The sequence below is a fragment of the Citrus sinensis genome, chromosome 8 (assembly GCF_022201045.2).
Source record: "Citrus sinensis cultivar Valencia sweet orange chromosome 8, DVS_A1.0, whole genome shotgun sequence".
NCBI lineage: Eukaryota > Viridiplantae > Streptophyta > Magnoliopsida > Sapindales > Rutaceae > Citrus > Citrus sinensis.
Window position 1 is genome coordinate 28,764,166 of NC_068563.1, and position 26,717 is coordinate 28,790,882.

At 36.7% G+C, this 26,717-nt stretch overlaps 4 protein-coding genes across 8 annotated transcripts; 1 reads left to right on the forward strand and 3 right to left on the reverse strand.

Moving 5' to 3' along the window:
* Window positions 1–3,819: 3,819 nt before the first annotated feature.
* LOC112499020 (uncharacterized) lies at window positions 3,820–5,255 on the reverse strand. Its single transcript, XM_052432811.1, has 4 exons — window positions 4,745–5,255; window positions 4,563–4,658; window positions 4,336–4,464; window positions 3,820–4,218 (listed from the first exon to the last, which is right to left on the reverse strand). Exons 1-4 carry the CDS (start codon window positions 5,198–5,200, stop codon window positions 3,820–3,822), a joined length of 1,080 nt encoding a protein of 359 aa, XP_052288771.1. The 5' UTR covers window positions 5,201–5,255.
* Window positions 5,256–5,294: 39 nt separating this feature from the next.
* LOC127899449 (uncharacterized) lies at window positions 5,295–6,207 on the reverse strand. The gene is made up of 3 exons (XM_052433004.1): window positions 6,062–6,207; window positions 5,869–5,973; window positions 5,295–5,785 (listed from the first exon to the last, which is right to left on the reverse strand). Exons 1-3 carry the CDS (start codon window positions 6,122–6,124, stop codon window positions 5,528–5,530), a joined length of 426 nt encoding a protein of 141 aa, XP_052288964.1. The 5' UTR covers window positions 6,125–6,207; the 3' UTR covers window positions 5,295–5,527.
* Window positions 6,208–9,751: 3,544 nt separating this feature from the next.
* LOC102609521 (heat shock cognate 70 kDa protein 2-like) lies at window positions 9,752–23,442 on the forward strand. Of its 5 annotated transcripts, none has more exons than XM_052432268.1 (3): window positions 9,752–10,091; window positions 13,200–14,164; window positions 14,555–15,280. In XM_052432268.1, the coding sequence occupies exons 1-3, from the start codon at window positions 9,878–9,880 to the stop codon at window positions 14,894–14,896; spliced, it is 1,521 nt and encodes a 506-aa protein (XP_052288228.1). In that variant the 5' UTR covers window positions 9,752–9,877; the 3' UTR covers window positions 14,897–15,280. The 5 variants fall into 5 exon arrangements, with proteins under 5 accessions (XP_052288228.1, XP_052288227.1, XP_052288225.1 ...); XM_052432267.1 differs by lacking the exon at window positions 14,555–15,280 and adding an exon at window positions 22,634–23,442 and having other exon boundaries at window positions 9,808–10,091; window positions 13,200–14,281; XM_052432265.1 differs by lacking the exons at window positions 13,200–14,164; window positions 14,555–15,280 and adding exons at window positions 20,871–20,975; window positions 21,552–23,442 and having other exon boundaries at window positions 9,819–9,986.
* Window positions 23,443–24,031: 589 nt separating this feature from the next.
* LOC102609802 (uncharacterized) lies at window positions 24,032–26,010 on the reverse strand. The gene has a single exon (XM_006488235.4). It carries the CDS (start codon window positions 25,653–25,655, stop codon window positions 24,147–24,149), a length of 1,509 nt encoding a protein of 502 aa, XP_006488298.1. The 5' UTR covers window positions 25,656–26,010; the 3' UTR covers window positions 24,032–24,146.
* Window positions 26,011–26,717: the final 707 nt, after the last annotated feature.

The window sequence follows — 26,717 nt, forward strand, 5'->3', positions numbered from 1 at the left end:
AATTTATGAATTGCGTTAGTATACATATTCTATTTGATTAATAATTCTAATATTCTATGCCACAACAATTTATATAGAAAATGTATGTACATAAAAATTATAATACCAATATTATATCTTACGATCTTGTAAATAGTTTAGTGTTGATATTTTGTAATATTTATAACCTACATGCTTATCTCTTGGTATAATTATCAGGACATAATTGAACAAAAAAAAAGTTTTACTAAATGTCTATTTTTATTTTGATAGTTATCTTAATGATTCATAAAGATGGGTAAACCACCCAACTCGACTTTTGACTTGAATGATCCAACTTGAAATTTTTGGGTTTTAACTCAAATTTAAGGGTTAAGGGTTGGGTTAGGACTGATAGTGTGTTTATATTTCCGAAATCAAAATGAAAATAGAGGAATTGGAATAAAAAATTTGTTTACTCGTTAAATTAAAATTAAGAATAGAAACAATATACATGGGACCCACACAAAATAAGAAGTGATTATGGAAATTCTAATTCCGATGGGGGAGTTGGGAATCAGATCCCCATTTCCCCTCGGGAAATTTACGAAAATAACCATTAATAGTTTATTATTTTCACAATTAACCGTCTCAACTTTTTTCTATCAACATTAGCCAAATACAAGCCTTTCTTCCCAAATTACCCTTTTTTACAGAACAAAACCAACATTGTTTCTCCCATATCGCCAAACCAAAAGCAGCTTTTCATTCTTGAATCATCAGCCAACGACGACCGCAAAAGACAACGGTAAAAGTGATATCCGATCATAATCTATCCGGATCCAACACAAATCGACATCACTCAGTGGTATGAATTATTTTCTGAACTTACTGAACTCAGTTGATGAATCTGAATCTGGCGACAGGCTGGCTGTCGCAACAAAACTTGGTGCGACAGGCACCTTGGAGATTTATTAAAACTGTATTATTTTAATAGAACTCAAATAATTTTTTTTTTATAATTTCAGGCTTAATGGATTCAGTTGTACTTGAATTGTGTTACGATGGTTGGTGGGAGACATTAGAGAATGGCTGTATGGAGTACGTGAATGGTAAAAATCGAGCTTTTTTTGTTGGAAAAAATTACATTTTTGATCAGTTATTAGCAAGAATATACGAGGTGTTAAAAATAATCCCTAATGACTATAGTATCACAATGAAGACAACTTTGAGGTCTAGTAACACATTATATCATATATGTGCAATGCCCATGGATATATGTGATGATGAAATGGTGAGGGTTGTGTTGCATATGGCATCTGACGTAGCTAATTTTGGATGCATTCGTATATTCGTGACCACATCACCTCAAGTTCCGAGCGAAGGTATTGAGCCACATGTCGATACAGAAACTTCCTTTAGAGCAAATATGTCTGGCCCCGATAATGATGAAGAGGTGTTGCAAAGGACAATATCGCTGCAGCAATATTACTCTCCAATCTACAACAATTATGACAACATTGATGATAATGGCGTTACGTTACAGGATGTTGGAGCAACGGTATTTCCAATAACAACGTCGTTGGAGCAACGATATTCTCTGTATCACAACAATGATTTTCGGGACAATGATGATTTTCATAATGAGACAGAGGGGGATAATGTTTGTGCAGAACCTTCTAATAATACGAGGCGGGGCACTCGTTTCAACATGAGGATGAGTGTGAAGACAATACTCCTGTGAATAACAGAGGCAATATACTTATTCCTTCTATGGTTCGATCGAGAAGGAGAATTGACCCCCTTACAAGTCTTGCTCCAACTTTACCTTCGAACATGGTTGCTCCAAGCTTTGTTAGCAGTTGTGATTCAGATGATATTAGCGTGGGTAAGCTATTTGCTGAGAAGAATGAGCTTATATTACAACTACGCAAGGTGGCCTTTAGAGATAAGTTTGATTTCAAGATTGCACGGTCTACTACGACACGGTTCGAGGCTCACTGTTGTTCAGAATCATGTAAATGGCGTATTCGAGCAACTAGAAGTTCGAACGAGCAAAATGTTCCTTGGGTAGTGAAGAGAATTGATAATGTACACACTTGTCATAATGAGGTATTGGTTGATGGACGTCATCAAGTAAGGAGCCGGGTTGTCGGTCATATTATCACAGAAAAATATATTCAAGATAAGAGGATTTATACTCCCAATGACATAAGAGCAGATATGCAACAGGAATACGGTGTTCAGTTAACATACCAACAGGCATATAGGGCGAGAGAAGTTGGTCTTGAAATAGTTCGCGGCAACCCTGCAGGGTCATACAACTTGCTCCCTAAATACTCTCACGTACTAACTACAGCGAATGAGGGTACAATCACTCACCTCGAGCAGGATGGAGATGGTAATTTCTTGTACTATTTTGTAGCACTCCGATCTTCCATCAAGGGGTTTATGCAGTACATTCGGCCGGTCATTACTGTAGATGGTACTCATCTGAAGGGATTATATCGTGGAAGCATGTTCGTGGCAACATGTCTTGATGGTAATAATTAATTGTATCCGTTAGCCATTGGGATCATGGATTCAGAAAATAATGATGCTTGGGAATGGTTTATGATGAAGTTACACGGAGTGATTGGTGATAGACCTGAGTTGGTAATTATCTCTGATCGATGCACTGCCATAAGGAGAGCCGTTCTTAAAGTATTTCACAATGCAACTCATGGCGTTTGTTTTTACCACGTCAAAGGTAACATTAAGTCACAATTTAGAATGTCCAAAGCTCTTTGGGATGAATTTGAGCCTGCCTTTATTAATGCAGCAAAAATATATGGCCACGAGGAATTTAAGAGACAACTTGAAGGGTTGTGGATGATCCACTCGGGTGCGGCTGATTACCTAGAAAATAATGTCGGTACGTGTAATTGGGCAAGGTCTCAGTTTCAAGGTATGAGGTACAGCATTCTTACCACCAACATCACGGAGAGTGTTAATGCTTTCATGAGGGAACCTCGAAAATTTCCTGTTACTCATCTTGTTGATCACTTCAGGAAAACATTGCAGCAATGGTTTTATGATAGAAAAATTGTGGCTGAACCAATGACTACTCGGCTAACAACATGAGCGGATGAAATAGTCACTGAGAGCAGAACTATAGCTGAAAGAATGATAGTTCGGCCGGTGTCTCCGTATCTCTTTCAAGTTATAGGCGGTGGGCTTAAGGAAGGGTTGGTTGACTTGCAAAAGAGAACTTGCTCCTGCAGAGTGTTTCAGCTTGATCAGCTTGTGTGTGCTCATGCAATTGCGGCGTGTCTAACACACCGGGTGGATTTTATTAACCTTTGCTCGGACTTTTACACTACAGAATCGTTGGCGATGGCTTATGCACAACCAGTGGAGCCAGTTGGTGATGTGGCTAATTGAGAAGTTCCAGATGAAATTCAGGAGATGCAGGTATACCCACCAGTTGAGGCACCACCACCTGGCCGTCGTAAAGAGCTTAGAATACCCTCGGCTGGCGAGGACGTTGACCGGCGGACTGTAAGATGCGGCCGGTGTCATGAACTAGGCCATAATCGTAAGCGATGTAAGAATCTTATTGCGTTGACTCGAAGTTAGTTGTATTTTGTGTGTTATTCGTTGGTTAAAACTATTATTATTTTTGTGTTACGTTGGTTAAAACTGTTATTGTTTTTTGTATTTCGTTAGTTAAAACTGTTATTGTTTTTTGTGTATTGTACACTTGTATTCATAAAACTTTATTTTATTTTAAAGTTCAAAATGTGAGGCATTAAAATTATATAAACTTAAGTGCGGAAATAAAAAAAATGCAAATTTCAACATTAAAATTACTACATAGGTCTACAATATAATATCGTCATTAAATATATCAACCGCAATCTTCTTTCTAAAGTACTCGACATAACTAGCGTTAAACTCTAATCTAAGCCCGAACATTAAATACATCGTAACCATCAATACAAAAACACCGCAATCGCCAGTTCCGGGCTCTTGTTGTGGCGCGCTCTTAACTGCGATAACTTTCCACAGGTCTTCACTCCGCAACTCAGGTCGGATATTGTAGAAGCCAACATATTCCAACCATCGAGGGAATATAACTTCAAGTGGCTTGAATTTCAACTTGTACCTTTTGTCGTCGCGAAATGTGAGTAATGAGTCATAAATCCAGACTTTATTTTTCCGAAAGTCAACTCGTGCTAGTACCCAATGCGCGCCGTCCAAGTTAACATGGATGAGTAACTGCATATAAAAATTAAAAAACATGTTCGTTATATATGAAATTGAAATACAACAAAGAAAAAACAACAACTCAAATATTTTCATTATAGAGCATGTGAAATGTAATGAAATACATACCATATCGACATCCGTCATTGATTTTGATATTGTGTGCTGTCGCCCACAAAGATAACTATTCAAGCGGTCGTCGAATACCATTGAATCGACTGCACAATTCCCGTTATTCCATAACTGATTCAAGAACACCTAGTACATAGATAACCAAGAAATGCATAAATTAATAAAACTTAAAGGCAATAATTAAACAAATTAAATAATATTTATAAGTTTTGTCGGCACATTACCCAAAAAAATGTGTCAGTATGTGTGACACGTTGGAGTAAGGCATTTGGATACTGTCGTTGTTTCTCGCTAATCAAGCGGAGATACTCGTAAATATGCTGTAGAGAAACAGAAATATTACGATTTAAAAAAAAATTTATACACAAATCCACAACAGTATACATCACGAGGAAAATATAAATACCTCATCGCCTAGCCATCCCATCGAAGTTGTCCCCAAAATTATTTGAAAGAATGACCGCGAGTGCTGGACTCTCCGGCGGACTCTGCTATCACTAGTGAACCATCGATCAAACTCAGCAAACAAACTAGAGTCCTTCAATCCTCTCAGTGGATTTACATCCACACTCGTACTCATGTCAATCGCATGCTCCATGATTTGGGGTCGAGGTAACCTTCGGACGTTCTGTCCTCGCCTGATCGGAGGAATCATGTAAGGACTGTTATAAACATACGACGGTATGTACGCGCGGCCGAACTTACTAACGCCCGGAGGCACCTCTGTGAACACCTGCACGCTCTCCCCACTAACATCCCCGTAGAAACTATACAATGACGTGGGCGTAGACAAATTTTCATTGCCCACGTCAGTATACACTCCATAGTCATCCGGGGCCTGTACATTCGCCAAAAAGAACATATTAAATAATTATCAAATTAAAAGTTAAACGAACATAATTATTTAATTTAAATTAGCTTACCGCATACGAGCATTCAGTGGGAGAATCCTTATTTGAACGTTTAGAAAATGTGTCGATGAAGCCAACAACGGTTTCTTTAAAATCTTTTAATTCTGACTTTATTTCATACACGTTACGATCAATCTTATCCAGTCGTCGTCGTACGTAATCATTAAACTGCTTTGTCCTCGACTATTACAAAAGAAAAAAATAAAACTTTAGAATAACAATAAAAAAAAATAATTTATAAAGGAAAAATATCGTATATTATTTATAACCTCAGAATCTCATGCGTCATCAGAGTTGTCTGTTTGCTGCTGGTGGTCATCAACAGCCACCTCATCCTCAAAAGTGTCATGACCCACCTCATCCTCAAAAGTGTCATGACGCTGCTCAAAAGTGTCATGACGCTGCTCAAAAGTGTCATGACACTGCTCAAAAGTGTCATGACGCTGCTCTGGTATTGGGTTTGGTATGTCGTCATGATCGTCATGCTCGTCCGATTGTCTTGTAACCGACGGCATCGCGTTGATTGAGTGTTGGTGCTGTATAAAGTATCATTTAAAATTATTAAATGAAAAGTCAAAAATTTCGATAAAAAATTTTTTAGTACTTACAGTATACCGACCTTATGAACCCAGTCTGGAATGCTTGGCAAGTAATCCTTCGCAGAGAGCCAATATTTTCTGCTACTCTCCTTTGAATTTGGCTCAAGAGTTTGTAAAACGTCCGTCTGCCATAAATTCAATTGAAAAATTTAAGTAAGTATACCCAACTTAAATTTAGTAAAGTTAAAAAAATAAGTAATACATATTACTTACAAGACGAGATTCGTCGTTGAAGAACGAATAAACCTCCGCAAAGTTGATTCTCGAAGACGCCATGGGCTTCCATTGCAGAATGCGGGGAATCTTACTCTTCGTTTTGACGACCCATGTTGATGGCAACCCTCCGATTGCTTCGTAAATCCAAGCCTACAACAACCAAAGTGAAAAATCAAATAAAACAACTATCAAATATTTAATACTATCAAATATTTAATACTATAAAACTTATTAATAAACAAAAAAAAGCACCTGCACCCCAGACGTAAAGCCGTAAAGATTGTATTTTTCAATATTATGATCTGGATTTTTCAACCGAGTCTTCTTAAATTTCTTGTCTTTCTCGAACAGTACATTGTCAAGACTCTCGTAAATCATTTCCCACGACAATAGACCCCATGGACGCTTTCAGAAGTACTGTATATCATCAACTTGGTCAAGCCAATCGAAATTAATTTGACAGTGATTTTTTCTTGCATTTAGTACTCTGTCTGCAAAATAAAACAGTGCAATCTTTAATGTGTCCATATCATCCATTTCCTTGAAATTCAACTCCTTAAATACTGCATCAAATTGCTTCACATTAATCTTATGATGCACACCACCAAAATACGTATTCCGTAGCCTCTGCTCCATTTCATCATTTTTTTCATTGGTATCAACACCAAATGAAAGTCCAGTAACCAAGCATCATTCGACAATTGACAAGCGAGTCAAATGCTTACCAATTTGAAACCATAACTGATCCTCACGGTTATCTCTTCATGGACCACTTACCGCAGTAAAAGATTGTGCAAAATTACCCCACTAAATGGAAAACTTCGACACTCCAAGAAATGCCCAAATATATCCTTTTTGAACATACTCAACTGCCGCTTTGTTAATTTTTCCTCGATGGCTTTTACGACCGAAGATAACATACACATGCTCGAAATTCGACCAGGAAAGTGATCAGCATAACGAAAATACATCTTGCCTACTTCAATATCCGGTGATTCTGATTTCGCCATGTATCTGTAATATTTATAAAATTATTACATTACATTTACAGAAATAAAAAATTCACTCGTTAAAAAAAAAACTCTAATTTTTTGGTACGACAGCGGGCCGCGCATGGGTGCGCGCTGCTGCCCAGCAATGGGCGCCGGCGCGTGCCCTGCCCCCCTCCCTCCCCACCCCAAAATTAAGCGTAATCACTCCAAAATCGAAAACAATACTCCCAAACACCACCAACCACCACAAACATCATCACCATCACTATTAATCTCAAGCTATAACTATTATTATTCTAAAATCTCATTTTAAATTAATGAAAATAAGAAAAATGACTAACCTAGGTTTTGTTGAAGGTTTTAGATCGTAGATCGGATGCCGGTGAGAGATGGAGCCGCCGCCGACGAGGGTTGATGTCGCCGCCGATGATGGGAGTTGGATCGGTTTGGGAGAGATGAGTGAAAAAGGAAGTGTTGGGGAAGAGATGAGGGAGGGGTATTTTGATCTCAAATGTTGTTTTATGGCTAATGTTGATAGAAATATTTTTGGGGGGTTAAGATGAAAAAAAGCAAAAATTTTTTAGTTATTACTGTAAATTTCTCTTTCCCCTCGTGATGAAAATATCTCCATTATTTTTTAATATTCCGACAATACTCCTCTTCCCATTTAAAAATATAAATTGAAAAAGGAGACAAGACCGAAATCCTTAAGCAAGCAGCCGACCCATCTCATCTCCTTCACGTAGAAACGATCGGCAATCATAGTCATGGGCATCAGTCAACGGCCGGTTGATCGCTGATTGCAGTCTCTTGTCACCGATCGGCCAGTACCCGACTTCAGCGGTTGGTTTCTCTCTCTTCTCTTCTTCTCTCGCATCACTCGCTGGCTAAGCCACTCGTCACCGACCAGCCACCACCTCCGACCACTTGGCTTTTCTCGCGTCACTCACCGGTCAAAGTCGTCGTCGATTGCAGTGATTAACCATGAAGATGCAGAAACAAAAGCTCAATAAGCGTTTCCAAAAATTCACTTCCTTTTATGACAATAATAATGATGATTGATGATGATGATTATTGATGATGCAACTGTGGTGATTACGATGAAAATGATGCAATTGTGATGACGATCATGAAGATGATGTAATTGTGATGACGATGCAGATTGAGTATTTTCTAGTCTAGCTTCATGAGCTAACAACATAGAATAAGCTTCATTGATGCTCATCTTAAGAATGTTTGCCTCAATATACACCACAACAGGATAATAAGACTCACCTAAACCTGAGATTAAGTCAGTAATAAAATTTAAAGAACTAACTGGACTACCAGCAATAGCAAATTCATCAGTTATAGATCTTAGTTTGCTGAAGTAATATGTAACAGTTATGGATCCTTTCTTAAGATTATTCAACATCATTTTAAGATGAACCTTTTTAGCAGCAGTTTCAAATCCAAATTGCTGTTCTAAACTAGTCCAAAGTTCTTGAGAAATTTTAGATATTACCACAATACTGAGTATCTCGACATTAATGGAGGATAGAAGCCAGCTCAGCAACATTTGATCATGTTTCTTCCAGATAGCATATGCTGGATTTTATTGTACAATATCATCAGCATATGAAGAATCACCAGTGAGAAATTGATCTGGACAAGCTCGCGATCCATCAAGAAGGCTTTCAAGCTCATTAACTTTGACTGAAGAGAAAACTTATGATTTCCAAATTGTATAGTTGGATTTGCCAAGTTTGATTGGTGTTATGAATGTAAATGTTGAGATCGAGGATGAAACATTAGTATTCAAGCTTAAGGAAGCCATAAGAGTTGTGATCAGTTGGCTCTGATACCAAATCAGAGTTTATTTTGTATTTCTTATTCTGTTTGCAACTTGAAGAGAAAGTTGATGAATGCTAGATTTTTATTCAATCCATATTGAATCTGAATATACAATCTGTATTTATACTAATGTCCAAAACTTTCTGTACACACGCTAGATGCATGAGCTAAAACGCAACTAATTAACAGCCTGAAAACAATTTGTAACAACCTTGCTTACTCTGCTGCCACATCAGCAGAGTTAGTTAACTAACTATTCTAGCTTACATACTGAGCTACGTTTATTCTTAACAGATGAAGATGAAACTGAATTTTAATGTTGACGATGAAGAAGAAGAAATGAAATTGACAGGAGGAAGAAGAAGATATTTGTGACGATGATGATGTTGATGAAGAAGATGAAATTTACGATGGATGAGTAACGAGGAAACTGCAGAAGAGAGAGAAAAAAGAAAGAAGAAGAAAAGAAGAGGGGGAAAAAGGAAGAGATAAAATAATAATAAAAACTAAAAGAAGAAAAATTTGTTATTATTAAAAGTATTACTATTATTAACAATAATTTTCTTAGTAGTAATAATAATAATCAAGTAATAAAAAATAAAAAATAAAAAATGTTTATAATAAATTAAGGATATTTTATAATTTTAATATAATTTATTCTGATTATAAAATAAAATAAAAATATTAATATTAATACATTCTGATTCTTAGCGTTGAAGAAAATCAAAAAAGTTAATTCTTAAAGTTAAAAGAAAATCAAAAAGTTAAAGTAAACCAAAAAGTAAGCGGGAGAGACTCCTTCGTCCAACGGCTCACACTTTACACTCAGAACTTTTCAGAAATCAAACTCTATATTTATAGCCACGCCAATTCCCTTCATTCTCCTTACGGAAGCAAACTAAAAATCAATCGGTGAACCCTAAAGCTCGCAAATCATCTATGCTTTTTTCTTTTTTTATTGTTGATAGATTCTTGATTTTGTTAATCGATGGCTGGAAAAGGCGAAGGTCCTGCTATTGGAATTGACTTGGGCACGACTTACTCTTGTGTCGGTGTGTGGCAACATGATCGAGTTGAGATCATCGCCAATGATCAAGGTAACCGAACGACGCCATCTTATGTGGCGTTTACGAATACGGAGCGTTTGATCGGTGATGCTGCCAAGAACCAGGTCGCCATGAACCCCACCAACACTGTTTTTGGTATGTTCCTTAACTCCGTTGAACCTGATACTACTGATTCTGTTTGCGATTAGTTCTTTGATCATTATTGTTTAAACTGATCTGTTTGGGGGGGAAGGAAATAGAATTCAAGCGAAAATTCATGAGAAAAGAATAATGTAGATAAAATGGGAGAAAGGAAAAGGAAAGTTACTTCGCAGTCTATTGAATTTGTATTCAATTTTATGTGTATTTTATATCCATGCATTTAAGGAATCATTGTTTCTGTTTTAGTTCTTTAACCGTTCTTGTTGAAACTGCTTTGTTTGGCCGTGGAGAAAATAATGGGAGGTTCTAGGAGTTATACTCTGTTGGAGAATTTTGAAAAAAAAAAAAAAACTGTGAACTCAGAATTGCATCCCGATTTCAGATTTTTTTTTTTTGTTTTCAAATATGAATAATTTACTTGATTTAATGGTTTTTAATTGATTTCATTTACCACATCGGGTAGTATTAATATTTGGATAGAATGTATTAATGTAACTATAAATACATTCCCTACGGTTAGTTACTAGTTTAGTTGATCTTTAGTGGACTGTTTAAATTACTAAAATACAACTCCTGCCAAAATAATAAATTATTAAAGAAAGCTTTGAGAACCAATGGGCAACATCACAAAACATTTATGCTCAGTCGAAATTTACTGAAATTGAAATGGGCTGGAATGTGAATGAATTGAAATGAAAATGAGGAATGGAGAATGGAGATTAGAATAAATTATTTATTTGAAAATTTTTTGTTTGACCAGTGAGAAAATAATGTGAGTGTTGTTGTTGTTTAACTAATAATAACATATGAATTATTAATAATAATTATATGAATGATTATTATATCAGTATATTAATTAATTAATTATAATAATAATATATTAATTATTGTGATTATTTATTCAAAAACCATAATTATTAATAATTTTGTTAATAAGATATTAATATATTAATTAATTATAATAATATATGAGTTAATTAATTAATTATAAATAAGGACAATATGGATATTTTAAATTTTGAGAGGATAAAATAGTTAATCTTATAAATAGATTTCCATTCCCTTCTTTCTCCATGGGAATAAAAAATTTAGTAATCATTCTCAATTTCAGGTGGGATCCGTCACTTTAATTTCAGGTGGGATCCATCACAATAATTAATAATAATATATTAATTATTGTGATTATTTATTCAAAAACCATAATTATTAATAATTTTGTTAATAAGATATTAAATTTTGAGAGGATAAAATACCACTCCTGCCAAAATAATAAATTATTAAAGAAAGCTTTGAGAACCAATGGGCAACATCACAAAACATTTATGCTCAGTCGAAATTGACTGAAATTGAAATGGGCTGGAATGTGAATGAATTGAAATGAAAATGAGGAATGGAGAATGGAGATTAAAATAAATTATTTATTTGAAACTGTTTTGTTTGACCAGTGAGAAAATAATGTGAGTGTTGTTGTTGTTTAACTAATAATAACATATGAATTATTAATAATAATTATATGAATGATTATTATATCAGTATATTAATTAATTAATTATAATAATAATATATTAATTATTGTGATTATTTATTCAAAAACCATAATTATTAATAATTTTGTTAATAAGATATTAATATATTAATTAATTATAATAATATATGAGTTAATTAATTAATTATAAATAAGGACAATATGGATATTTTAAATTTTGAGAGGATAAAATAGTTAATCTTATAAATAGATTTCCATTCCCTTCTTTCTCCATGGGAATAAAAAATTTAGTAATCATTCTCAATTTCAGGTGGGATCCATCACTTTAATTTCTATTTCATCCATTATTCATTCCCACTGTCAATTAATAAACACACCATTAAAAGACCAAAATACTCCTCCATGTAAAGTAATTGACATTGCATATTATAAAAAAAAAATCCCTAAAACACATTTATTTCACGTAAGAGAATTTCACAATAATCAATCACAATTTAGTAAAAAACCAACAAGGCAATTTTGAAATCATATTTCATTTTCATTTTCTAATATAATGAACATGCACATAAACTAGATCATATCCTAATTTCAAGTACATCTAAACAAACCTTAAAAACTCATCCAAAACGAAAAAAGTAAAAATAAAAATAAAAACATCTTCATCTAGTAAACTTAAAAGCCTAAACTAATTACTAAACAAATCGCATAACACGCAAATCCACTGACTAATGCAACAAACCTCATTCGAGAAGTAGACTTAGTGACAACCTTGGTACCCTCACAAATAGTGTGCTTAGCTATCTCAATAGGAAGCACAAATCTCACAAAGTTTTGAATTTCCCGAGATGAAATCATCGGTTTTTTCTTGTACCTCGTCAGCCTTAAGCTTCCTAAGCAAGCTTCTCGGAAATATCGTTGATGAAACTGTTAATAATTCCCATGGCTTTGCTCGAGTTCCAGTATTGAGATGGACTTGCTTCAGGATTTTGAAGATGTAGATCTTGTACGTCTTGATGCTCTTCTTCGCGCACTTCTTCTTCTTGTCGCTAGAGGTGGCTTCCTTTCAAAGTTTCCTCCTAGTTTCGGCTTTTTCTCCGCTGCGTCTTCATGGAAGATTGGAGCCAACACCAAAATCTAAAGATAAAATCTTTTGTAATCTTGATTTCTTCACAACTTTAGACAAAAAAGATGAAAATGGTGTTAGGTTTTTGCTTGTCTGAGAGAGAAAGGTAAGTGCATGTTTTATTTAGTGGAAACTTTAGTTTTCTTTTGTCCACTAATTATTATCAAAGCTCTGATTAATAAGGTGTAGCAGTTATAACTTCTGAGCTTCACTTTGAATTATTTAAAAATTTAAATATGGTTTTACACGTTTATCCTTTCAAATTAACGTTATATGTATTTTTATACAAATGACAGGGGAAGTATTTATAATTACATTAATATATTCTATCTAAGCGTTAATACCTCAAACCTCAGGGGAGGTCCATGAAAATTACCCCTACTTCATTTAATGAACAAAACAGAGCATTCTTAGTTTGCGACGATAAAAGAAAGTTACTGTGATTTTAGAATTGTATGTTGATTGTGTGTTTTGTTTGTATGGTGATATGCAGATGCTAAGCGTTTGATTGGGAGGCGATTCAGTGATCCTTTAGTACAAAAAGACATGAAACTATGGCCGTTCCAGGTCATTGCTGGGGCAGGTGACAAGCCTATGATTGTTGTTAATTACAAATGCGAAGAGAAGCAATTTTCTGCAGAGGAAATCACCTCAATGGTTCTAACAAAGATGAAGGAGATTGCTGAGGCTTATCTGGGCACTACTATTAAGAATGCTGTTGTCACAGTACCTGCTTACTTTAATGACTCACAGCGTCAAGCCACAAAGGACGCTGGTGTTATTTCTGGCCTTAAAGTAATGCGTATTATTAATGAGCCGACAGCTGCTGCTATTGCTTATGGGCTAGATAAGAAGGCAGGTAGTACTGGTGAAAAGAATGTGCTTATTTTTGATCTTGGTGGTGGTACTTTCGATGTCTCGCTTTTGGCCATTCATCAGGGTATTTTCGAAGTAAAGGCTACTGCTGGTGATACCCACTTGGGAGGTGAAGATTTTGACAACAGAATGGTGAACCACTTTGTTCAAGAGTTCAAGAGGAAAAACAAGAAGGATATTAGTGGAAACCCCGGAGCGTTGAGGAGGTTGAGAACTGCCTGTGAAAGGGCTAAGAGGACCCTGTCATCAACTGCACGGACTACAATTGAGATTGATTCTTTATACGAGGGTATTAATTTCTACACAACCATTGCAAGGGCTAGATTCGAGGAGTTGAACATGGATTTGTTCAGGAAGTGTATGGAGCCAGTGGAGAAATGCCTGAGAGATGCTAAGATGGACAAGAGCAGTGTCCATGATGTGGTTCTTGTTGGTGGGTCTACTAGGATCCCAAAAGTCCAGCAATTGTTGCAGGGCTTCTTCAATGGAAAGGAGCTATGCAAGAGCATCAACCCTGATGAAGCGGTTGCCTGCGGTGCTGCTGTGCATGCTGCAATCTTGAGTGGGGAGGGTAATGAGAAGGTTCAGGACCTCTTATTGCTTGATGTCACCCCTCTGTCACTGGGTTTGGAGACTGCTGGTGGAGTCATGACTGTGTTGATTCCAAGGAACACCACTATTCCAACCAAGAAGGAACAGGTGTTCTCCACATACTCTGAGAACCAGCCCAGGATGTCGATCCAGGTCTACGAGGGTGAGCGCACAAGAACCCGTGACAACAACTTGCTTGGAAAGTTTGAGCTCTCTGGCATTCCTCCTGCTCCAAGAGGGGTTCCACAAATCAATGTGCGCTTTGACATTGATGCTAATGGTATCTTGAAAATTTCTGCTGAGGACGAAACCACCGGACAGAAGAATAAGATAAACATGAGAAATGACAAGGGCAGACTCTCTAAGGAGGAGAGAGAGAAGATGGTACAGGAGGCGAAAAAATACAAGGCTGAGGATGAGGAACACAAGAAAAAGGTGGAGGCGAAGAATGCTCTTGAGAATTATGCTTACAACATGAGAAACACAATTGAGGATGAGAAGATCAGTGCAAAACTTCCTGCTGCTGACAAGCAGAAAATTGAAGATGCTATTGAGCAGGCCATCCAATGGCTTGATGGGAACCCGCTTGCAAAGGCAGATGAGTTTGAAGATAAGATGAAAGAGCTTGAGGGCATCTATAATGCCAAGATGTACCAGGGAGTTGATCTATGGATGAGGATGGTCCTTCTGCTGGTGCTGGTAATGGTATGGCCCAAAGTTTGAGGCGGTGGAGGTGATGCTAGTGCATCCGTGGATGAGGAATGTCTTTCTGCTGGTGCTGGTAGCGGTGTTGCCCCTAAGATTGATGATCTGATCATTTTTTCCTTTTCTTGCTTCTATTACATGTGATATTGTTCGGTTGTGTTAGCATAAGATATTGTTATGCTTTTAAGTAATGTCCTGTTTTTCCTTCGATCAGTTTTATCTAGTTTTGTGATCTTTCTGCTTGTGCATCGCTAGAAAAGTATAGAATGCGATGAACTAGATTTAAAAAAAAAAAGGAATGCCCAAACTATAAAGCTAGCTGTTCATAACAAGCTGTTCTAATTTGTTGATATTATTTTGATGAACGCAAATTGGTCGGGGAAGTGATGACCATTTCAATCATTGGTTTTTCTGGATCCAAGTTTAACGAGGGTCCTAAGGTCGTATGATATAGTGATATACATGCAAGAAATATTTAATGTAATTGACATTCAAGAGTACGGTAACTACCTATACGGTAACCGCATGGTACCGCTTCATAAAAAAATTGCATCTATGTAGCTCACGTTTCTCCTCGAGAGGATATGCGAAGGCTGCAATAAACTATGCCTTGGAAGTCAGAAACTTGTCATTGAATTAGACGGGGTTATTTTCATGCATCCCTAAAAGTATACCTTTTAGAAATTGTGACAACATTCGTAAATGATTGTAATAAATAATGATTAATGAGAACTTTACAACCGATTGCTACAATAATTTAATAAGGTAAATTACTTAAATGCATACAATAAATGATCAAAGCGATATTAATATAACTGAATCATCTGTAACTAGTGGTTCTAGGAGAAGTTGGAGATGACCAATTTGATTGATTTACGGGGTTATATCAATTTTTTTCCCCAGCAAAGACAACGATGATGGCGTGGCGGGGGGAATAGATGAGACCTTTAATTGTAATAGACCATCAAATAGTAAATAAATATAAAAGGGGACATAAACCAAAAACGTCTAAATTTAAGAGAAATAACAAAGTCATAACAATGCACCAAAGAATGAGAATCAACGTCAAACTAGCAAAAAATAAAAGAAAAAAAAATTATCTCCTAACACGAGGGGCCTCCTATACATCTAGATGAATGATACCAGACAAACCAATAGGCAAACCTGAATATTCATAAAATGTTGACGCACCCATTAAGTACAAGCCTAATTAGCCATGAAATTAGCTGTAAAGGGAGCCTCGCTAAAAACATGCCTGACAAACATAGAGGGAGAAGTAGACATAAGCCAGACTCGACTAAGAAGATAAATATATTCCCACTGCACAGAGCCGTGAGAAGTAATACACGAAACCATAGTTGCCGAATCAGATATCTAAATAGCAGATTAGTAAGCTAAGTAACAAGCCATGAACCCTCGCAAACAACCATCAACTTAGTATAAAATACAGGTTAGTGCCCAAGAAAAGAGATTAAAGCTACTAAAACAAGACCCTGATAGTCACACGAAACACCATGAACTACAGACAGCCGAGGATTGCCTCGAGTGCGTCCATCCACCAAAAGCTTTGCCACCCAAAATGACGGCCGCAACCAGGATCCAACCTAAACAACCTTAGAATCAGTGCAATAACTTTCAATTCTTCCAGAAACTGAGAGCCTAATACCCCTTGCAACTAGGAAGGTGTAAAACCTAAGGCAGAACTAGCAAGCCTAAAGTCAGAAATCGCCCTATGAACAACAACATCTACAGAAAATGACATAGAATCGAACCTGAAAGAAAGAATTACTACCCTTCCAAACATGCCACAAAATGAAGTATGGAAAAAGAACTCAAATATATCTTCGAGTTAGGGTACACTGTCGCCAATGAACAAGTAAGGCATAAGGAGTCAGAAAAAAACTGACCTTAAACCATATATAATGAAAATAGAGCCAAACATATCTAAGTCGTGGGCAATTAAGAAACAGATCCCTAGAAGTCTCAATAGCCTGAGCACAAAAATACCAAGAAATCATATAAAAACCCTTCGAGCATAAAGCGTCATTAGTTGCCAAAAAATAATATGATAGCTGCTAAAGAAAAAAGAAAACCCGAAAAGGAATATGCGACTGCAAAATAAGCGGAAAAACCACATCCTAGGCCTAGAGCCACGCACAAGCTCCCAAGCAATTTGCAACTAGAAATCACCATCACGAGCCAAATCCTACCAAATCAGATCTGAACCCACTCTAAAGATAAGAACCAATATAATCTGTTCAACAACCAAGAAGGCAAAATATTCTAAAGCTTTCCCCTATCCTAGACAGTACCCCTCCAATAAAGGAAATCAACATCGGGGATGTTGCACTAGAATTATACAAAAACAAGGGGTAAGAATGCAATTAGCAATCATACAAAAAAACTATAGGCCGCACAATTAATCATCCAACACGCATGGGGGCTTAGTTGCACAACGAATAGAATAAAAGACGTCTCAGAAAAGGAAAAGAAAAGTAATGAAATTAAACCATGCCCGGATGTTCAACTCTATTATATTTAGCGTTCATAAATGAAGCCTATAAAGAACATTGATCCCGAAAACGCCACCAAAGCTTTAGCTGAAGAGCCTCAGCCATATCAGCAAACAATCAAAAACCTAGATCACCTTCCTTAACTGGACAACGAACCAAGGCCATCTACACCAATGAATCCTCCTTCTAATATCAGTATCAACTCATAGAAAAACGAGTGAAAAGCCTTCCTAGATGCTGAATAATAGTCACAGGTGGCCGAAGAACATGAAATAAGTGCAAAGGATATAGGATAACATATGTTGAAGAAGCACTAGATTCCCACCAAGGGAAAGCAGCCGATTATTCCAACCCAAAATCCTATATTCCTAACCTTTCGAATCATATCATCAAATAGGAAATCTTAAGATGTCCCATATAAACTGAGCATGCAAGATAAATAAATGAAAACTGACGCTGTTGAAAACTGGTAATTAAATGAACAATGGCGTGGCAAGAAGAAGAAAGGTTTATATCAATTTCATGCCATAGTATCATGCATGATTTAAAATCTAATTAGATTGATTATTTAATGAATTACCAACTTTAAACATGATTTTAAATTTTAGGGGAGGATTGGCAAACACTCAATGGGAAGAAGACAATTTAAGGGATTGGCAGGTCATATCCACCCGCACCAAACAAAAGTTATGTAACTTATTTTGTTCGTCAATAGAAGTTGCTTCAATGTTCATCCGAGCTTGTCATCTAATTAGTAGCACGCATGAATTAATATATTAATGAGATTTTTTTTTTTTTTGTCTACTATTCCATGAAGTCACAGTTCAATAAAGAAATGTATTTAGCAGAATCAACAGAAAAAGAGATCTTATATTTAGCTCGACTCTTGTTTTATTCTGGCTTTTGAACTAGTTTTGTTTTTATGCGAGTTTAACGACATTTTACTACTAAAACATGAATTATAATGGTTTAGACTTTGTATTATATATCTTACAATTTTAGACAGTTTAAAATCATTTAATAGCGAACTGGTAAATTGTTGTTTGCATGAATAGAGATTCAAGTCTCATGTTATATATTAGAAAAGAATTAAACTTTTATTTTAGATATATATTCAAAAAATTTTATTTTATTTATTTTTTCTAAAAATTAGTAAAATATAAATTCGTCAAATGAAACTTCTTGAAAAAAAAAACAACCTGTCAAACTTTTAGAGACTATTTCAAATATTTAAAAGTTGATAATAATAGCTTGCCGTAAGATCGATCTGTTACGAAAGGAAACCCTGAAATAAATACAAAGCGTGTTTAATTTGTTATTGATTTTCTTTTCAGATAAACAAAAAACAAATAAATAAAATAACACTGAAATATGTATGAATTGAGCTCCTTGAGTTGTGCTTTAGTTAAAATTGCTATAATTTATTTATTACTAAATCAAAATAGAGAAAGTAGGAACAGTCGTCTTAATTCCAGAGCCATCCATATCTCTACATTGCGATTGCTTAATTAGAAAGAGAAGAGGTAAAAAAAGAAAAGAAAAATGAAACCACTAATTAAGAGAATTCGAATATCCTTGTTATTACAATTTTAACATCACTTTTGATTTAGATTTTCAGTCAGTTCTCTCACATCCTCGGCCAGAGAAAAAAATCAAAGAAGGGTTGATGAGTAGAACCCTTTTCAATGCGAGGAGTTACTGAATTCTCAAGAGAATTTGAAGGCAGCAAAGGAAAGACAGGCAAAGTTTCTTGATTACTGATGTCCGAGTTATTGATGTTACTAGTTTGCATCAAAACATTGCAATGCGGTTGCTCAGGATCATAGCCTGCACCCACATAACTAGTTGTGTTGTCCATTTCCTGATCAGTTTTTGCTCTCCTCTTTGGCCCACCAGGGATCCGGGATTGACACCTTGGTGCATTAAGGATAGAACCCTAAATCATTCCTTGGTAAGTAATATGGCCCACAGACTACTGAAAATGAAAAAGGACAAATCCCACGTACGTTGGACTCTTTAGTTTTACGAAGTGATCAAATAAAATGTTGAAGGGCAAAGAGAAGGAGATTGAAAGAATTAGGCAGCAAATCAATTGGATGGAGACGAGGCCTAGCAGTGAAAAATGCAAAAACAAAATGCTTCACGCAATCAAACGGCTAAAACAATATCTTAAATACGTTACTAGAAAACGACCACTAGATAAGAGCCACTTTATGTTTAGTCTTCAACACAAGAATCGAACCCATTTGCACCGTTTGTGGAAGAAGGAAACAAGAGGAGCAGGCTGATGAGTGGACTTGTGAAGGTAACGATTGATAAAATCGATTCTCTCTTGTATGTTAGATGGAGCGATTGACCCAAAGGTGAATTTTTAGGTGTGTAATACAAAAGCTTAGTATGTTAGATGGAGCTTATCATTTATAAATTTAAGTAATTTTTTTTTCCATCAATTAATGTGGTATATAATTAAAAACATATTTTGGATGAAACTACCACCAACGATCAGTCCTTCCATTTGATACGCTTGAGTTATTCGATTATCATATTTCAGTTACCAGGATTTTAACTCTAATACTACTTGTTGGGAGATTGAATTTAGAATTTTTAGATTCCAAACTTAAAAAGTTAATTTATTAAATGGAGAGACCTACCCTACTTATAAACTAAAGTAATTCTCTTTTAAAAATTAATATGGAACACGATTTAATAATTAATATTCTTATTAATAATTCGAATTTATATTTACAAAAAAAAAAAGAATAATTCAATTTTCCTGTAAAAATTAATGCATGACAATAATTTACGAACTGTGTCGGCATACATATTCTATTTGATTAAAACATTTATGCCACAACAATTAATAAAGAAAATTGTATTTTTCATAAGCCGCTGCTCAAAGAAAATAAGATTAGTTTAATTACAGTGAAAATTGAAAAGAAAGTATGGAAACGACTTGACGAAGGAACGCACAGACCACGCATTCCGTATTTTTTAAAAGAAACTAGAATCATCCAATCAGGCAACGACCCAGAGCCAGCATTAACAAATAGTAAACGACTAACAAACCAATCACCGCAAAGATTCAAAAGAAAGCCTACGGCTAAGATCTTTTAACAAGACACGTTAGAAAGCTCTGGAACCCGCTAGAAACCAAAAGGGAAGCGGGAGAGACACCTTCATCCAACGGCTCACACTCCACAATCAGAACTTTCCAGAAATCAAACTCTATATTTATAGCCACACCAATTCCCTTCATTCTCCCCCACGGAAACGAACTAACAATCAATAAGTAAACACTAAAGCTCGCAAATCATCCGTGCTTTTTTTCTTTTTTTTTTTATTGTTGATAGATTCTTGATTTTGTTAATCGATGGCTGGAAAAGGCGAAGGTCCTGCTATTGGAATTGACTTGGGCACGACTTACTCTTGTGTCGGTGTCTGGCAACATGATCGAGTTGAGATCATCGCTAATGATCAAGGTAACCGAACGACGCCGTCTTATGTGGCGTTTACTGATACGGAGCGTTTGATCGGTGATGCTGCCAAGAACCAGGTCGCCATGAACCCCACCAACACTGTTTTTGGTATGTTCCTTAACTCCCGTTGAACCTGATACCACTGATTCTGTTTGCGATTAGTTCTTTGATCATTCTTTTTCAAACTGATCTATTTGGCGGGGGAGAAAATAGAATTCAACCGAAAATTCATGAGAAAAGAATAATGTAGATAAAATAGGAGAAAATAAAAAGAAAGTTACTCCGCAGTCTATTGAGTTTGTATTCAATTTTATGTGTATTTTATATCCATGCACTTAAGGTATCATTGTTTCTGTTTTAGTTCTTTAACCGTTCTTGTTGAAACTGCTTTCTTTAGCCGGCGAGAAAATAATGTGAGGTTCTAGGAGTTATACTCTGTTCTACTAAAAGGAGAATTTTGGGGGGAAAAAATCTGTGAACTCTGAATTGCATCCCGATTTTATTTATTTATTTATTTTTGGTTTTCAAATATGCATAATTTACTTGATTTAATGGTTCTTAATTGATTCTGTTTACGACATGTGATGAACATAGCAGAGCATTCTTAGTTTGTGACGCTGAAAGAAAGTTAGTGGTTTTAGAATTGTATGCTGACTCGTGTTTTGTTTGTATGGTGATATGCAGATGCTAAGCGTTTGATTGGGAGGCGATTCAGTGATCCTTCAGTACAGAGTGACATGAAACTATGGCCGTTCAAGGTCATTGCTGGAGCAGGTGACAAGCCTATGATCGTTGTCAATTACAAAGGCGAAGAGAAGCAATTTTCTGCAGAAGAAATCTCCTCAATGGTTCTAAATAAGATGAAGGAGATTGCTGAGGCTTATCTGGGCACTACTATTAAGAATGCTGTTGTCACAGTACCTGCTTACTTTAATGACTCACAGCGTCAGGCCACGAAGGATGCTGGTGTTATTTCTGGCCTTAATGTGATGCGTATTATTAACGAGCCGACAGCTGCTGCTATTGCTTATGGGCTGGATAAGAAGGCAGGTAGTACTGGTGAAAAGAATGTGCTCATTTTTGATCTTGGTGGTGGTACTTTTGATGTCTCGCTTTTGACCATTGAGGAGGGTATTTTCGAAGTGAAGGCTACTGCTGGTGATACCCACTTGGGAGGTGAAGATTTTGACAACAGAATGGTGAACCACTTTGTTCAAGAGTTCAAGAGGAAAAACAAGAAGGATATTAGTGGAAACCCCAGAGCGTTGAGGAGGTTGAGAACTGCCTGTGAAAGGGCTAAGAGGACCCTGTCATCAACTGCACAGACTACAATTGAGATTGATTCTTTATATGAGGGTATTGATTTCTACACAACCATTACAAGGGCTAGATTCGAAGAGTTGAACATGGATTTGTTCAGGAAGTGTATGGAGCCAGTGGAGAAATGCCTGAGAGATGCTAAGATGGACAAGAGCAGTGTCCATGATGTGGTTCTTGTTGGTGGGTCTACTAGGATCCCAAAAGTCCAGCAACTGTTGCAGGACTTCTTCAATGGAAAAGAGCTATGCAAGAGCATCAACCCTGATGAAGCGGTTGCCTACGGTGCTGCTGTGCAGGCTGCAATCTTGAGTGGTGAGGGTAATGAGAAGGTTCAGGACCTCTTATTGCTTGACGTCACCCCTCTATCGCTGGGTTTGGAGACTGCTGGTGGAGTCATGACTGTGTTGATTCCAAGGAACACCACTATTCCAACCAAGAAGGAGCAGGTGTTCTCCACATACTCTGACAACCAGCCCGGGGTGTTGATCCAGGTCTACGAGGGTGAGCGCACAAGAACCCGTGACAACAACTTGCTTGGAAAGTTTGAGCTCTCTGGCATTCCTCCTGCTCCAAGAGGGGTTCCACAAATCAATGTGTGCTTTGACATTGATGCTAATGGTATCTTGAACGTTTCTGCTGAGGACAAAACCACCGGACAGAAGAATAAGATTACCATCACAAATGACAAGGGCAGACTCTCTAAGGAGGAGATAGAGAAGATGGTACAAGAGGCAGAAAAATACAAGGCCGAGGATGACGAGCACAAGAAAAAGGTGGAGGCCAAGAATGCTCTTGAGAATTATGCTTACAACATGAGAAACACAATCAAGGATGAAAAGATCAGCGCAAAGCTTCCCACTGCTGACAAGAAGAAAATTGAAGATGCCATTGAGGAGGCCATCCAATGGCTTGACGGGAACCAGCTCGCAGAGGCAGATGAGTTTGAAGATAAGATGAAAGAGCTGGAGGGCATCTGCAACCCAATTATTGCCAAGATGTACCAAGGAGGTGGAGCTGATGCTGGTGCAAGTATGGATGAGGATGGTCCTTCTGCTGGTGCTGGTAGCGGTGCTGGCCCCAAGATTGAGGAGGTGGATTAAATTTGAGGATTTATGCTTAATGTTGTTTAATGATTAGGGGTTGAGTTGGGAGTGTGATCTTTTCTTCCTTTTCCTGCTTCTGTTACATGTAAATACTGTTTCCTGGTGTATGCATAAAGATATTATGTTTTTAAGCAATGTCTTATTTTTCCTTCCATCAGTTCTATCGATTTTGTGATACTTCTGCTTCTGCATTGCTAGAAAATGCGATGAGCTTAAAAAAGAGAATGCAAAAACCATACAGCTAGCTGTTCATAATAACAAGTTGTGTTTAATCTGTTGATATTATTTTGAGGAACGCACATGGTCGGGGAAGTGACGTTTCGATCACTGATTTTTTGGATCCAAGTTTGAGGTGGGTCTGAAGGTCGTACGATACAGTGATATAGATTCAAGAAATATTCAATGTAATTGCATGGTACCGCTTCATAAAAAATTGCATCAATGCAGCTCATGTCTCTCCTCATAGGATCTGCGAAGACTGCAATAAACTATGTCTCCGAAGTCAGAAACTTGAAAACCTGAAAGAACAAGAAAACATATATTCTTTACCAAATTAATTCTAAGTTCTATAATAAATTGACTATATCAGTAATGAGGTGGCCATTGTCCTGAACGCTACTTAGCCATGAACTTTACACCAAGAAAGCTTAGAAGCAAACCAAAAACTTTTCAAATGCATGACATCGGGGCATCAAATTACCGATTAAAATCAAAAGTTGGAACTTGAAATAGAAAACAAAATTGTAGGGGAAAAAAGAAGCAACTTTCATAGCATAATCTTAAAATTTTCCTTCCTTTGATACAGAATAATGGCAAGTTGATGGCAACATCTGCTCTTACATTTCTCAATACCGTGTCAAGATAAGAGCAGCTCATTTGCACTGAGGTGCGGGCGAAGGCAAACACGTACCTCGTGCTCTTCTGGACCCACACGATGCTTAGGTACCATGATTTCTAGACCAGTTCCTGTTTCATCGCCATATGCTTCTAGCTTGGCATCATCTGGAATCCGAGTTGGTAGTGGGATTTCTCTTATGAACTCTCCAGGAGGACAGTGCTCTGGAGATGGATCTGTCAGCTTGAATGTTCTATCATTTCTCTGGATATACGGCATACATGCTGTGCTCACAGATGATATCTTTACAACACCATGGGTGAGATTATTCCACCAAGTAACTTTCACCCTTTTAAGATCAGCAAAAGGCAAACTGATAATTATTAGGTATCCTTGTTCATCCTCATAGATGGTTTTTGCAGCTGTAACCGGCCCGTAAACATTCCTCATTACCCCAGTAAACTCGTGCAGCCAGGGAGGTTCTATGGGGTGCATTTCTGTATCCTGAATTCTATCATTATGCTGATTGTTGAGTAAACAACACTCTTCATCATTCCCATGTAGAAACAAATCCTTCTTTCTCTTGTTGCAAACATGTGAAAGATCTAATCCATCACCATTTGAATGGCTCACAGGACGTGTTGACAAATTCAAAGCAGACCCATTAAGCAATTTTTTTGGATGAGAATTTGAGTGAGTCTTTAGTGGAGGAAGAGGTCTATCAAGCTCGAACTCAGTGTTGGGGAGGTTTCTCCATGAAGAAAATTCACTTGCCTCAGGTGGGACTGAGAAATTTAGATCCCTACCTGTGAGTTCCATCCACCTTTTTTGCTCTTCCTCATCAATACCCTTGAGATTTGGAGATGAAACAACCTCAATCCCATGCACACACTGTGGATTTGAAAGACCTCTATAATGTTTCCGCTGCATTCTGTGAGACCGAACAAATCCCTTCTCAACACTAAATGGAAATGGACGCTCTCCCTGGCGTGAGTGCCCATTCATGTAGCTCCTGAGCTGCATCTTACCTAGAGCATTCTCAGGCCTTTCCTTAAAGACCCACATGTACATATTCTCCATATCATGCTGAACCAAGAACACCTCAAGCTCAAGATCTGTCTTATCAAACTCTAAAAACCCATTACTGTCCCTAATCACCTTGCACTTGGATTTCTCGTTCAACACAGGCTTAAAATAATAAGTAAAGAAAAACCAAGCACCCCATACACTATCTAATCTCTTTGCGCATTTTCGTCCGGATTTAGATGCATTGAGCAAATTATCGGACTCATTAACTTGGGGTCCAAGGCTAACATCTAGAATATCAAACGGGTCTGTACTCCATGATGGTGGTGGAGGACTACGCTCCGCAGATAAAGGAAGGTTAATATCAGGCGGTCTAGAGAGAATCATCGATCGATTCATCTCCCGGTCTAGTTCCTCATTTGATACCCCGCTTGAATCCATGGATAAAAGCGTAGATGGGTGGTGATTCTCCATAGACAAACTTGTAAGCAAATCTTCACCCATTTAAACCTTATACACAAATTGGGTATTTGTATTTGGGTGTAAAAATCAAATATCCAATCCCTCCAAAGTCAACCAAAACACTCGGATAACTCAACCTTGCTACAATCACCAAAGACCAAATTCCTCAAACAACACAAGTTTAAATCTTTAACTTCACAATTGATAAATCATGCACTCTATTGATTAATACAGTGATAAAATATAAATCTTTCTTTCTTTTTCCTATGTCTAATAGTGATATAAATAATAAAAAACGTTACCCTACACCATAGAAAAAGGAAGGAAAGAAAAAAAGTCTAATTACAAATTAGAGTTTGACAAAAACAAGAAGGATCTGAGAGATTACCTTTTTATGGATTTGGCTTAGAATCCACAAAAACTGAGATTTCTATTTTTTTTCTCTTGGCAAATCCTCATCCCTCCAATACGCAGAGCTAGAGAGAGATTTGATTGACGATGAAAGGGAAGGTAACGGTTTCTGTTAAAGAGATGGTCTAACTTGGACGGCGGAACCAGACGTTTGGTGACGGTAACAATTTTTGGGTATAGCCAGATTTTGTTTCAATGTGGTGAGCCTTACCACCCAGATATCAAGAAAGGCTGAATGGTTTTGGGCCCAACCTGTTTGTTTGGATTTGGGAAATGAAGATTTTCCCCAAAAGAAAGTGGGAAAGTCGATGGCATTTTCATGCTTCCTATATCGTCTTGTTCCAAAAAAATTTCAATATGTTACCTCTAGGTGTGTTATTACTTTCTTTATTTCCAAGGTATGTTATTTGGATCTGAATTCAGTGCTCAAATGAACTTTGTGCTGATCTTTTAAAAAGATACGATAAGTAATTATTGAATAAGAATAGAAAGTCAATTAAATATTAATTAAAATTACTATAAATACACAAATGATATAGGATTATGAAAAGTTAAACATAACTTATATAATATTAAATCTTAATTCATACTAAGAGAAAAAATGAAGACATCTATTCCTAAATGCTAAATTAAGAGAAATTTGCTCATGTAGTCACATGGCCACAACCACAAGGAGAGACTTGAAGTCTTGAA